This window comes from Ochlerotatus camptorhynchus, unplaced genomic scaffold, assembly GCF_037179485.1.
Source record: "Ochlerotatus camptorhynchus isolate MF236.1 unplaced genomic scaffold, CSIRO-AGI_Acam_v1.1 ptg000107l, whole genome shotgun sequence".
Taxonomy (NCBI): Eukaryota; Metazoa; Arthropoda; class Insecta; order Diptera; family Culicidae; genus Ochlerotatus; species Ochlerotatus camptorhynchus.
This window is the reverse complement of record NW_027040597.1, coordinates 2,032,164-2,046,936: the sequence shown is the minus strand read 5'-3', so window position 1 is coordinate 2,046,936 and position 14,773 is coordinate 2,032,164. Positions and strand designations below refer to the sequence as shown.

The window sequence follows — 14,773 nt, the reverse complement described above, 5'->3', positions numbered from 1 at the left end:
CAAACTGATTTCCTACTCAATTAATCAATCTTTGATGTGAAATTCGCCAATAAACACGAGGCGCATTTCGTATAGCAAACATGCCATAAAAAAATGGGCATGGTTCATTTAAGTAAACAAACTAACACTTCTTCCGACTGTTACACCTATGTATTAGCCGTCTCGGCCGTAGTTGTTGTTCATCGAAGCATATCAACGACATCAACGACAACGACGCTACTTTCAGGATCGGGGCTCACGATGGAAAATGAACAGGTGGGCAGGAACTCACAGTCTCCCAGTGTTGGTGAGTTCTTTGCCGTTAATGTTCACGAAAAGTTCACTATTTTGCTATACAGAAATTCAAAACAAAAATTTTATCTGCGGATTTGAACAGTTTTTGACCTGTTTCATACTACCGGAAGGTGTATGCTGGTCACAAATGCCGTGCCAAACTGATTTCCTACTCAATTAATCAATCTTTGATGTGAAATTCGCCAATAAACACGAGGCGCATTTCGTATAGCAAACATGCCATAAAAAAATGGGCATGGTTCATTTAAGTAAACAAACTAACACTTCTTCCGACTGTTACACCTATGTATTAGCCGTCTCGATCGGGGCTAGTGTTGGTGCGTCGTTGTCATCGTGCTCTGGCTTGGTTGTTTGTTGGTATCAGCGTCGTCGCTTGTTCGGTGCCTTGCTAGTTCTCCGCCGGGTGTCGTTCTGATCGGAAGTTTCGAAATTTTGGTCGTTCCGTTCCGTTCAAGGGAGAGTGTCTCTGTAGTGGAAAAAAAATCTATTGAGTATAGCTCCAGCTGCTGGACCTTTTTGATTTGGAGAGCTCTCAGGGATCCAGTTCATATTGTGCTTGTAGTGCGCGCCAATAGATATTAGAAGGGACCTTGTCACAGCTCGTGGCACCAGAAAAGCGACGGTGAAGTTTGAGTGATTCGAAAGAGGTAGCAAAAATCGATCGGTTGTCGTCGGGTGGGTGGTCGTGGGAAATCCCTCCGATGATGCGGGCCGCCTGAGTTTGTGATGATAACGCCTGGGAAGATTGATAAGCATGCTAAATGTGCGGAATGCATGCATCATAAGAATGGGGTAAGGGGGAGTGAATCATCAGGCATGTTGTCGGGAGTGTTTTGTTATAAATAGGTTCACGTAAAACGTAAACAAGCGATACAGACATAGGGCAAAACAGCGTGCTTTGCTTGGGATGTGCGGAAGAGAAATGGTGAAGCAAAACAGAAACATGGAGAACAGGAATTTGTATTCGTCGTGAATCAAAATGAATGGCATGGAGAAAGTTATGTAAAGCGCGTAATCACTGTCATCCACCGCGCGCAGGGTGTGTGTTTGTGGTGCATATAAATCATTGATGGGAAACATGGCAATGATTGGCATTCCAATCTGAAGCAAAATTGGACCGCCAATCGTAAACGGAATCAAACACGAGGAAGTGCGGACAGCAAGGAAAACCTGTCTCACTGTAGAGAGCTGAGAATAGCTAGCAATTATACCTTTATATTACATAGGAAGCGACACGATGTGCTCTCGTAATGGTGGTTGGCAACTATTTAATAGATATATGTAGTTTGTTTGGATATCGCTCCCGGCTGTATTCGTATGTGACAACAAACAGCAGCACGTGAATCGAACGAGGCGCCAAAGAAGAAAGCATGAAATTGCAAGTTGGCTTCCGCTGATAGAGTGTCGCCGTTGAAGGGACGACGACGACGACGACGATGGACGCTTAGCTTAGGCAGCGTAGCTTGGCAATAAAAAAGCAGACATCGTGTCCCTATTCAAAAGAGGAGTGAATCGATTTCGTGTGTTTTTTCCCTGTGTATCGAGGGTGTTTCGAAGTGTTTGCGTGTTCTATTATTATCACAGCACATCCTAAGGATTTTGATTTAATTACGGACTCGGTTGGGAATCTAGATTGGGCTTAGGAGGGGTGGACTGAAAATTTGTGATTTTCTTGTTGTTTCGGAAATAAACTAGGCTAATATTGAATCAACTTTCGGTAAAAGGGTATGATAGCATAGCATAGCATTTACCAAGTTGAACAATATCGTAGGTGGTACGAATCCAAGAATGTTGTTAAGAGGAGACATATACTCAGCCGTTAATGAACAGATAATAATTTGGGATTAATTGCTTTCTCATAGATAAGGATGTATCATTCTCCAATAGCCAAGAACAGTCCTGGCCACGTTCTTGCAATATTTATTTAAGAGAGAACATGAATAGCAGTTGTAGCTGGAAGTTTGGCTTATCCTGGATAACAATGCATGATTAAGTGCGATCACAGCTTCTTTTGTTATTAAAAAAAGCAGCACACTCGCGTGAACAATAGCCCGCTTTCTTCTTTATAATGCGCCTCTCTTATTCACTGAGCAATAGTACACGTAATAGAGGTCACTACACAATAACTAAACAAAAACACCAAAAGGGTGACCAAAACAGTAAAAGGGTGATCTTAATAAGTGAATAAACTTTGCATTCATTTTAATTTGGAACAAAAAGTCTCCCGAGCAGAACAAATCTACATATATTATTTAGATAAGTCGTATAACAAGGTACAGTTAGAATCGTTTATTACATATTTAATCTAAATTACACACAAGAATGAAATTCGTCGCTGGCTGTTATGGATGAATCGTTTGGTCGAAGTTGTTTGAAGAGAGAATCGATTGGACTCGGCTGCAACAGTTTGAAATACAGCAATGACCCCATTTTGTCAGTTCCCTCCGCACATCAGACTTTTATCTTTCAATAATTTAACATGACAGTAATTGACATAACCGTAATGGATATTCAATCCTTCATGTTTGCACCACGATAGTTACAGTCAACTCTCCACAACTCGATATTCTATAACTCGATATTTTCTATAACGTGATGGATTCGGTGATCCCTTCATTATCTTACTGTCCATAATTCGATATTTCCACAAGTCAATGTCTCCTTTAGTGTTATTTTAATCCTATAACTCGATATGTCAAAGGCATAACCCAGAACATGTTTCTGGTGTTCTTGGGAAGAGACTTCGTCTTTTTAATTCATACTAAAATCTATCTTGAGGCAAATCCAACTTGAGTACACAGCCGCAGAGGTGCAAGGTGTTTTGAGAAACAGTCTTCAACGATATCGAATAAATGTCTTCACATGTCTTCACCATTTCTGTTCAAGATGGAGTGTGGGGGATGGCTTCAATATAGGGTTAATGTCCCTAATGTTGGCATAAATGTCGCTAATATTGGGCCCACACATACATTTTAGATCCATAGCTTATTCTAGAAGATTATTATAGAAGCGTATTGTAGATAGGGGAAATGGCTCTAATGTAAACCAATGGATCTAATATTGGACCCATCGCTAAAAATCTGCTATGTGCGTGTGTGTGTGTGTGTGTGTGTGTGTTCCTTCTAACCCCCACTGGCCAGCAGTGTTATTATGGAAGAACTCTCTCTCTCGTCAATGCCGCATTTAGGTAATTGTAGACAGCTTTAGTCCGGGAGTTAGAAGGTTATTGCAGATCCAGCAACCCATTTCAGAATGTGTGGAGAGTCACGCCCATTCCGAGGTTACTTTCTCTTACAATAATCCCCACATGTATGTATTACTTCTATCAATTGGATATTAGTATTACATACACACTTCCAGGTTCGAAAATATTGTTTTCAAACCTAGCGCGTATTTAGTTTAATTTTGATGTTTAATTTATAAATAATAATAATAGGCTCGGTCTCACCATGTTTCGCGGGTCTGCTGCCATTGATTGCTTCTTTTGGAGGAATCCCTTGTGCTTTTTCTCTATCGTCATCGCTAAAAATCTGCTATGTATCATTTTTATCTAGACGAACGCGTCATTAGGACGGTACTAATGGATATTTTTGGTGGCTATTTGAAATTTAGTCGATTGCTGAATTTATGTATGGGCTCAAATTAGGCGCATCGACATTAAATCGATGTCCCCTACTTATTCTAGAATCTTACTCTTAAAGCTTATTCAAAATGCTTATTGCAGAAGGTTATTCTAAGCTTATCTACATTAGAGCTATTTCCTCTATATATTTAGTTGTTCTCAGAATGTCGTAAAAATTGGTAGATTTATTCCTTCTTGCAAAATATAAGACCCATATTTTTATTTTCTCATTAGGGTTCCCATTTCCATTTTAGGCTGGTCCAAAAAAACCGTTTTTTACGCAGAACTACATCTTTGTCAATTATACTAGGGTGCAAATAAAAAAAAAAATGTTACGAAATAGTGATAGGTTTTGAACGCTTGTAGCTTTGTCATTTATGGATCAAATTAAAATCCAAATACGCCAATCGATAGGAAATAACTCTACAAATCTGCTTAACGAAATACTTTTTTTTTTAAATTTGCATAAGAAAAACTATCCTAAAATGTACAAATAATAATTTCATGACTGGCAAGCAGTAAGCAAGAGCAAAAGGTGGATTTTCGCCGTCTCTCTCTGCCATCGTGCTGAACATTCTCGCAGGCGCTGCGACCGGCCCTTCTCAGGAGCACACATTTTTACAGAAAGAGTTATATTCCTGAGATAAATCGGTGCTATTGACCGATTTTCAGTGAGGTTGTAGTTGCGAAGAAGTTGAATCGAAATTTCACTTTCAATTTCAGCAAAGATTAGTTTAGAACTGATGGGCAATCAGGCTAAAACAATTGAAAATTTATGTGTTTTCTTCACAGCCTTTTACATGGATGCTGATGTGACTAATATCATAAAACATCTTTAAAAAATATGTGTACATTAGACTGATGCAAAATTTGCTTTTTTCGCTCCACAATGCTTAAATGGTTTCAAATCGGGTCCTGATTAGCCTCCCAAAGTTACAACTCAATTGGTTAGAAATAGGCTTCGCACAAGCCATTTGAAGTTTACATGTAAATTAATATGGGAAATCTCAACTTTCTGTTCATTGCCTTCTAGTCTTTTTCCATATTGAGCTACGAAACAGTTTGATAGCCATTCTTATAGAAAATTTTCTCAGCTACACTTTTGCTGAAAATTGTTTCTATGTAAAACGAGGCAGAAAAAAGTTATTATTTATTTAAGAGATTGATAAACTTATGACATGATCAATCAACTGCTCTATAGGCAACACTGTATTTTGCAGTGTGACATAGTAGCCATGATTTTTGTGTCCTATTCAACGCCCCAGAAACACCAATGTTGCCTGCTGATCAGTTGATTGAGCATGATCATAAGACATCAGCGCATTGAACCATTGATAACTTTCGATCCTCGCATTTAATCAAAAAATGGTATTGAGTACAGTTGTAGCTGGGAAAATTTCCTACAAGAACAGTTGAAAGTTTTTGAAGCAGACCGATATGGTGAATTATTAGATAGACATGAACAAAAATCTTGGATTTACCATAGTAATTCCCATACAAACTTCAAATGGTTTGTGCCATCACAGTTTCTCACCAAATGGGTTCAAATTTTGAGAGGTTAGTCAGGATCCTATTTGGAATCGTTTAAGTATTGTGGAGCGAAAATTTCAAAATTTGCATCACTCTAGTGTACATTGATGTGTACAAAAAGTACGAAAAACCTGTTTTGTCACACTGTCCAAAATTTATAAGAAGACCGAAATCAAGCATCACAAAAGTACCTATAAGAATTATTTTTTATTTGTTTTTGTGAAGCTAACTTCTTGAGAAGGGAATGACAGAAATAATGTAAGAACCTTTTTTCATTTTAAAATATTATATCATATCTCATAGCTTTGGTCCCCCCTTCGGTCCCAAGCTAATCGATGCACCCCTCGAAACATTGGAAAATCCACGAACCCCTCATTTTATCTGTCAAACTTTCATAGCGAATCAAAACAAACGTAATGTAGTACTAGAATTTTGACTATAATTGGGTACGGTCATTGATTTACTTGGGACCGAATGGCTAGTCCAGTGTTTGCTAATTTAAAATCGTTAGTTTCCACCGGTTGCTTATATGGGTTCAAATCACATTCCATTTATACAAATACCAAGGTTTGCTATTTTATAGATTTTTAATGGAGCACAGGCAGCAAATAAAATGAATTTAAGTTAATTTAAATAAATTGCAGTTGAAAGCCACTTTTCTGTCATAGTTCTAGAACGTAATGTTTTGTGATGTCAGGGGCACTTTGATTTCTAAAGTTGTTTTTCCATTAGGACGAGAATGATTCGTAAAATTTCGTTGATCGGCCGTTTTGAAAATCAAGTTATTTTCAATAATTGCTATCGATAATGTGGAACATTCCTATACGATTGATAGTTATTTAGCGGAGCTAAATAACTGGTATCAAAAAACATTTCAGCGCCAACATTTCAAAGGGGCGTAATTGCTTTTGTAAGCAATGACTTTAGCCGTCAATTTATCGCGAATGAAATCTTACCTCTCCAAAATTACAATTGCAGTTGAAAGCCACTTTTCTGTCATAGTTCTAGAACGTAATGTTTTGTGATGTCAGGGGCACTTTGATTTCTAAAGTTGTTTTTCCATTAGGACGAGAATGATTCGTAAAATTTCGTTGATCGGCCGTTTTGAAAATCAAGTTATTTTCAATAATTGCTATCGATAATGTGGAACATTCCTATACGATTGATAGTTATTTAGCGGAGCTAAATAACTGGTATCAAAAAACATTTCAGCGCCAACATTTCAAAGGGGCGTAATTGCTTTTGTAAGCAATGACTTTAGCCGTCAATTTCTCGCGAATGAAATCTTACCTCTCCAAAATTACAGCTGGTAGAGGAAACATTCATCTACCTGCTGGTGTCATTATTTTTCATGAGTGACCTTTTATTCGCGAGAAATCGACGGCTGAAGTAATTGTTTACAAATGCAATTACGCCCCTTTGAAATGTTGACACTGATTTGTTTACATTTTGAAAATAGGTCCTTTTCAAACGTTACGCGAGGATTGTTCATTTTAGAGTTAAGTTTCCGAACCATTTATTTTGTTATTAATATATTAAATAAATGGAGCGGCAAAAATAATCTCGTAGTTTGACGTCGTGCTTTGAACACAAGCCTTAACTTTTCTTTTTTTTTCAAAAATGACTTTTTTCAAACATTCATAACTTTTGAATTACTGGGCCGATTTCAAAGATCAAAATATTAAATGACTTTTTAGGAAAAATCCATACTATCCATATAAACTTGAAATGGTTTGTGCCAAGTCAGTTTCTTACTAAATGAGTTCAAACTTTGTAAGGCTAATCATGGCCCAAATTTGGAACCGTTTGAGCACTGTGCAGCGGATATTTCAAATTTATATTTGGAAATAACTACTCAGAACTTCCGTGAATGGATTATTTAACCATTTTTCGACTTCATACGGATAAATAGGAACAGATATTACAGCAGAGGGAATAATTCGAGATTATTCTTAAAATTAATCATGAACAAAAATATGTTTAATTAACGCTTTAAGTCGATAATTCTACAACTCGATGGTTCCTTCAATATCGAATTATGGAGAGTTGACTGTACTTGCATTTTATCAAAATTTTCCCGGACTATAATGACAATGTCATCTGCAAATCAAATTATTTCAAATACTTGATGCGTTTTAGTAAGGGTAGAGGACAGCCTTTTACAGCTGTTACTCTCACTTCTGCACCTTCAAGATTAGCTAATATTTCTGTTTTCGATAGAATTTCTACCCAGTCAATTATGATTTAAATAAAACCACAATTTCTCTTGGCGTTTATCATCGACGTGAAAGATGCATGGTCAAATGCACCGCCAATGTAAAGAAATGTTGCTAATAGAATTTCCTTTGCCGCAATGGATTTTTATTATTGTTGGATTGCCTGAACGATGCGCAAATTGTGCTTAACATTATGGTTTATTAAGAAGTATTCCTGATTCAACATATTCATCTATCAGAATGTCTACTACCTAAAAATAACCTGGGCGAATTTGAAAAACCGTGAATCCTCAAGGAATTTTAATTTTACCTACAAGATCCTGGAATTTTCAAATTTATTTATTCGGCAAATATTTTAAAGAATAGAATATATACCTTCACAGAAAATTAAAATGTTTGATAATACAACCAGCTTAATCTCCCTCGTTACTTACTTTTACTCTTTGAGCATAATAATTCTGGAGGGAATTCCAGAATTTCAGTACCAACATAAATTCTTAGGCTTGAATTGGGTATTTTTAAGGTTCTGGATCATGGATAACTTTTTTAGATTTTAAACTCAGACTGTCTGTTTTAATATTGGAACTAATAAAATCAAACTTGCATAAATTTTCAAGAATTTATAACGAAAATAAATATTCAAGACTTCGTACATAGAATAAATTCCAAGAGCCCTGATTTCATATAAATTAAAGGCCATTCAAAAGTTTCAACGCTGATGAGCTTTAATGAACAACATTGGTGGAATTTCCAAAGGTCACTAGAAATAACTTCAAGGGCACTCAGAGGAAAATATCAAGAGATGATTTTTTTTCTCAAGAAAGTGAAATCTAAGTTTATCTTTCATATTAGTTCTGAGCAACTTCAGACTCCAGGCGACACGTAAGGAGAATTTCAAGGTAGTTCTGAGTAGAATTTCATGGGAATCCAGAATAGGATACAAAGTCAACGTACAAGAAAATTCTGTGAAGCAATTCAAGGCCATTCCAAAGATAATTCAAAAAGTGCTCTGACTAAAACTACATTCAGGTCTTTTATATTACACGGGAGATATGTAAAAAACCTACCAAGATTTTGATTTTACACATGCTACAATATTAAAAAAAAATGGATTTTGATGCCAATGCAATGGTCCAAATTGACATATTTTTAATAAATTCTGTATTCACACCAAAAATTGTGATTTTTTTTAAGGTATGTCATTCGATTACCTTTGGCTTCAAATGAATATTGTGATTTGAATCAAGTCGATTGGTTGTAAAGTTATTAAGAAATCGTTAAAAACGTACCGTGTTAATTGTGACTCAACGGCACCAACCGTGTTAAAAAACCCGCGTGAAGAAAACCGTGCAAAAAGACTTGAGTGTAATTTTGAGAAGACTTTTCTAAGGGATTTGTAAAAATACTGAAAGTGAATTCTAGAGATAACTCCAACTTCAAGTGCAAGTAGAATTCCAAGTGAAGAAGGAGAATCCAAAGGAAGTTCTGAAAAGAACTCAATTACATTTTTGAGGATAATTCCAAAAGTCATCTTGTATTTGAAAGTAGTTTTGAGGAAAGTTTCTAGGAAATTTCCAACGAAGTTTTGAGGTTAATTTAATCATCTTTAGAGAACTCAAAAAAGAGTTCCTTGGGATTTCTGAGGACCATTTCAGGGAATTCCCGGATCTAATCCAAGTTAATTCTGAGCAGAGTATAGAGGGTATACCAAAGGTTATTGCATGGGAATTTTAGAAAAAAATACTAAATGAATACTGAGGGCCGATATTTTCAGGAGAATTCTTTGGTGAGTTCCTAGGTAATACAGCGAGAATTGTTAAGAATTTTAAGATAATTGCAGGGTGAATCATGGAACGTTCTATGCAGAATTTTTAAAGTATTATGAACCAAACTGTAAGGGCTCACACTTAGAAATAACTAATTTTGTACGACACGAAATCCATATTGGACGTAAATCATGGAACTTAAACAAGCATTTCATGAAAAATTAAGTGTTCTTAAACTGAAACATACGCAACTAGACAAAGAGAACGTATGATTGCATTGATTTTCTTGTTTCTTTCAACTGATTCTTATGTAAAAAGGGCCGCTTACATGTGTCGGTCTCAGGGAACCTACTTTTTCGTAGTGTGTATACCTCAGAGGAACTGGAGGAGCTCTGAAGAAATTTGTAGTTGTTTCCAAGGAAATTCTTGAAATAATTCTAAAAAAGTCCTGCATAAATTTCCAAGTTGATTCAAACAACTTATCGAGATTACAGTGCACAGTGGTCGGAGTTGGCTAAATAACGAACTTAATTGAATTGTGTTTAAACTAATGACCTAATCAAAAAAATGTTTTCAGACGAATTTTTCACATAAGTATTGCCCACAATTCGACAACCTCAAACATGTATCCTACTATGACTAAAAGGCTATTAACTTTTTCTCCTAAAGAAATAGAAGGATAATTTCTTAGCCTATGTTGTAGAACTACTCAAAATATGAAACTTAGCCGAAGATACCAATTTGTTTCTAATAGTTTTGGAGATATGGACCGCTTTCTATGGTTACTTCTTTAAATTTAGTTTTATTTATTTACTTTTTATTTGTTTAGTTGTATATTTGTTTGATACAATTCCATCTGAGTTTAAGTATCAATTAAATATATCTAGAGTAATAAACGTTCAAAAAAATATTGTTCTTGGCAAATGTGAACAAAGTAAACCTAAATGTTTTTACTAAAAACAGTATTTGGCTATGTGCATTCCTTGTAATGTTATAGCACTTTTTAACTTCATTTTGCCCTATTTTTGACTGCATATAGGGGAGAAGGTGCCAAACCGGGTCGTTTTTGAAAAAAACGCAAAACACGACAACGTGATCCTATTCACTCATTTATGAACTGGCGCTAGTTGCAGTCAAAACTAGGGTAAAATTAAGTTATAAAGGGCTATAACATTACAAGGAATGCACATAGCCACATACTATCTTCAGCAAAAGAATGTAGTGTACTTTCTTTGCGGTCGTTCAGTTGGTGATAACGTTTTTCATATTCGTTCAGTTTCTCGCCTATTTCGTTTTACTGCTGCTTTCAGTTCCGAGTTTATTAGTTATCTGCTTGGTAGAATCAACACTCGCTCAGTTACCTTTTAGCATTTAATAATAGCTTAAACTAAGTGAAATTAGTAATAGTTTCTTATCATCAAGTAGACGAAAGTGTTTTCCTGATCTAGGGGTGATCTCGCAAAGTTGTTTTCACTCATGCCAGAAAAGAATAAAGATTGATATTTTCAATAGTTCTGTTGTAAAAGGTACCGCTATATTACATTCAAAATAATCAATTTTTATTTTTACTGGGCTGGCGAGAGGAACGTGAGGATAATATTTAGTTAAGCGTTGCAAAATGCTTAATATCAAAAACTTAAAAAATGGTTTGCAAGAACTTGATTTTGGGGAACTTTTAAAAATTTGTTCAAAAATTTGTATGAAAAAAATTATACAGAATCATCAAAATTTAACGGGGCTCAATGATCTGCAGGATTTGCAAAGCTAACTAGACTAGCATTAATTAAACATCTTATGAACAATTTAACAGATTTTAAAATTCTGTTGGAACCTACATTCTGCAAAATCCTTTTTGTTTTTTTTTTGTTTGGTAAACCGGTTTGAATTTCTAATCATGAATTTATTTCAGAGTTGGTTGGAAATGCTATCTAACATGCAGCTTTATGCCGCGGGTACACTTGGATGACAAACTTTGAGCACTAGTATTATTTGTATAATAATTATGATCACTATACAACAACTATACAAAAACTATAAAAGTCTGACCATGGATGTGCTTACAATTCATTATACAAATAATGCTCATGTTCATAGTTTGTCATACAAGTGTATCTACGGCATTAGTGTGATAATTTATTAGCTAGAGAATGGTCTTAGAAGAGGGTAGGTATGTACTTCCGTTAGAGGTTAGGTTACGTTACTTTATTAAAGAAACTGTCAGCCATCGGTTGGTTTGTTTCTTCCGTTAAAGTACAGTAGTATTAAAATTGAATAGAAGTTGAAAATGAGCGAATTAATGCGACAGTACAGTCAACTTTCGTTCGTTGGGCTAAGCCCGTAGCCCACTTAGTGAAAGGTTTTTGTTAGTTGGGCTGAGCTGTCAAGCTGAAAATTTGTTGAGGGATACACCAATTGTTTATTTCCATCATTATCCTTTAGCAACTATCCAAATTGTTCATACATGAGCCCCTCGAAAAGGAAACAGCTCTGCCAGAAATGACGTTTGACTTCGATTTAGGTGAGCTACAGTCCAACTAACGGGAGCTCAACTAAAACGTAGCCCACTTAAACATAGCCCAACGAGCGAAATTTGACTGTACTAGTCAAACGCATACTTCCACAGGTAACAATTTGATGGTTAAAAAGTGTTGTTTCATCGATTTCAAATCAGCCTTAAATTGAATAATTGCTGTACATAGCCCACGTTAACCTTTGTTCAGCTTTTAAACATCTAAATCTGGTGATTTAATCAGCCGAAAACTTAATAGTAAAGGGTGATACGGTCAAAATTTGGTCAATATCAACTTGACGTATTTCTTTCAATTTTGCATTTAAAAAACCTGAACACCCCTCATTTTGAAGGTGTGTGTGTGTAGAATGTTGCTCCTATTTTGATTTTGGAATTCACTCTTCAGTTGTCAAAATGCCGTCCAAGCAAGAAGAGCAGCGTATCAAAATTTTGCGCGCGCATCGCGAAAATCCGAGCTACTCGCACGCAAAGTTGGCAAAATCGCTAAAAGTTGCCAAATCAACCGTTACAAATGTAATTAAAGTGTTTGGGGAACGTTTGTCGACAGCCAGGAAGTCTGGATCGGGGGGAAATCGAAAACCGGAAGCCGCTGAGACGACAAAGAGAGTTGCCGGTAGTTTCAAGCGAAACCCTAACCTCTCTCTCCGAGATGCCGCAAATAAGCTGGGTGTATCGTCTACAACCGTGCATCGAGCCAAAAAACGAGCCGGACTATCGACTTACAAGAAGGTAGTGACTCCAAATCGCGATGATAAACAAAATACAACGGCCAAAGCGCGATCCCGGAGGCTGTACACGACGATGCTGACGAAGTTTGACTGCGTGGTAATGGACGACGAAACCTACGTCAAAGCCGACTACAAGCAGCTTCCGGGACAGGAGTTTTATACGGCAAAAGGAAGGGGAAAGGTAGCAGATGTTTTCAAGCACATGAAACTGTCAAAGTTCGCAAAGAAATATCTGGTTTGGCAAGCCATCTGTACCTGTGGCTTTAAAAGCAGCATTTTCATAGCTTCCGGGACTGTCAACCAAGAAATTTACGTGAAAGAGTGTTTGAATAAACGTCTGCTGCCTTTCCTGAAGAAACACGGTTGTTCCGTACTGTTTTGGCCGAATTTGGCCGCTTGCCATTACGGTAAAAAGGCCATGGAGTGGTACGCCGCCAACAACGTGCAGGTGGTTCCCAAGGACAAGAACCCTCCCAACACGCCAGAGCTCCGCCCAATTGAGAAATACTGGGCTATTGTCAAGCGGAACCTAAAGAAGACCAAAAAAACTGCTAAGGGCGAGCAGCAGTTCAAGGCAAACTGGCTTTCTGCGGCGAAGAAGGTGGACAAGGTGGCTGTACAAAATCTGATGGCAGGGGTCAAGCGTAAGGCCCGGCAATTCGGATTTGGAAAAGCGGAAGCCTAACTGAATATTTTTCCTGAATTTTATACTAATTGAACTTGAAAAAGAAATTTAATTTGATTTTTTAAATAAACGATTTCACCGATTTACACGCGTTTTCCCTTGACCACATTTTGACCGTATCACCCTTTAACATAAATTATAAGCTTTTTAAGGCCTTAAATAACGGTTTCACTTTCACTTCATATCTAATATTTTTTATGAGACTGCATTTTTTTGTTGATGTCTAATTGGATTTACATATTTATATTGATATTATAAGTCTTTTTGCATTTCGGGATTCGAACCAGCAGTCGTTGATTCACAGTCGTCAACCATACCTACTAGACCACTTAAGCATATGTTTGGCAAAAGAATTGATCATTAACTTGAAGCACGTTAATGTTGAATAATAGAAACCGGAAGAGTAATATACAGCAATGCAGAATTGTAAACAACAAATGGTGACAGTAAAACATTCCTCTCATTTTCAAGTGCTGGTAACACAATATGGACACAAGTGCGCGATTTATTTTGATGGTCATTTGGAGGCCATAATTTAGTTATATTTTTGGATTGTTGTCTGAAAGTTCAGTGCAATATAAAGTGGTGAACAGCCAAAATACAGGAATACAAATATTAATACTTCCGACGTCGTCACAGTCCACTTCCACCTGGAGCCATTTATAAAAAACAAACTCTTCTTCCTTGTCTCTAGTGCTGGTGCGGTTGGGATTAGTAAGGTAGGCAGTGAATTTAGAAGAACTAAAATGCCGGAAATGGAACGAGTGAAACTGACGACATTTTACAAAATTTTGCCAAGGATTACTAATCTTATATAAGGTTATCAAAATATTTGTAGTGCATTGCTGATTTGTGGAGTAGTGTTCAATAAGTTTTGTTTAATCTTTATATCAGCTAACATAATGAGGTTGAATCATGGGGATACAATTCGCTTTATGCACTACTAATCAACTTTATATTCAGCGTGGTGTTGATCAGCTTTGTACACCTTAAATCACCCAATAATCAGCTTCTGTTCTTACAGTTCAGCTTGAATTGTTACTTGGGTCTTTACCCAACTCGTACGATATACGAGGAGATTTGAAGTATTCCACAGCTGCAGACAGTATATGAGCAAGTCAAACGTGCACTTTTTTGGCTGTATATTTGATGAATTACATCAAATCTCCTCGTACATCGTACGAGTTAGGTAAAGAAGTGTGCGTTTGACTAGTACTGTCGCATTAATGGCCCTTCGCTCATTTTCAACTTCTATTCAATTTTCATACTGCCGTACGCTAACGGAACTATCTACCTATCCGGTTCTAAGACCATTCTCTAGCTAATAAATTATTACACTAAAGCTTCATGGTAGATAGGATTTCCAACCAACTCTGTAAATCGTAAACTTCGCGTATGAAGT

The 14,773-nt window shown here is 36.6% G+C and overlaps 1 protein-coding gene across 5 annotated transcripts in view; it reads left to right on the top strand.

Moving 5' to 3' along the window:
• The window catches only part of Rgl (Ral guanine nucleotide dissociation stimulator-like), a 173,948-nt gene that overhangs the window by 73,091 nt on the left and 86,084 nt on the right, over positions 1-14,773 (top strand). Inside the window, exon 1 of one of the 5 annotated variants that reach the window (XM_065219619.1) lies at positions 705-941. The exons of 1 other annotated variant lie outside the window; for it this stretch is intronic. Coding sequence is in view for 1 of the 4 variants with exons in the window: in XM_065219621.1 (XP_065075693.1) it covers positions 1,021-1,086 (66 nt within the window). In the remaining 3 variants the exon portion in view is untranslated. Of the gene's footprint in view, positions 1-704; positions 1,087-14,773 lie in introns of those variants that run through there. 3 more of the 5 variants (XM_065219618.1, XM_065219617.1, XM_065219621.1) reach the window with 3 other exon arrangements.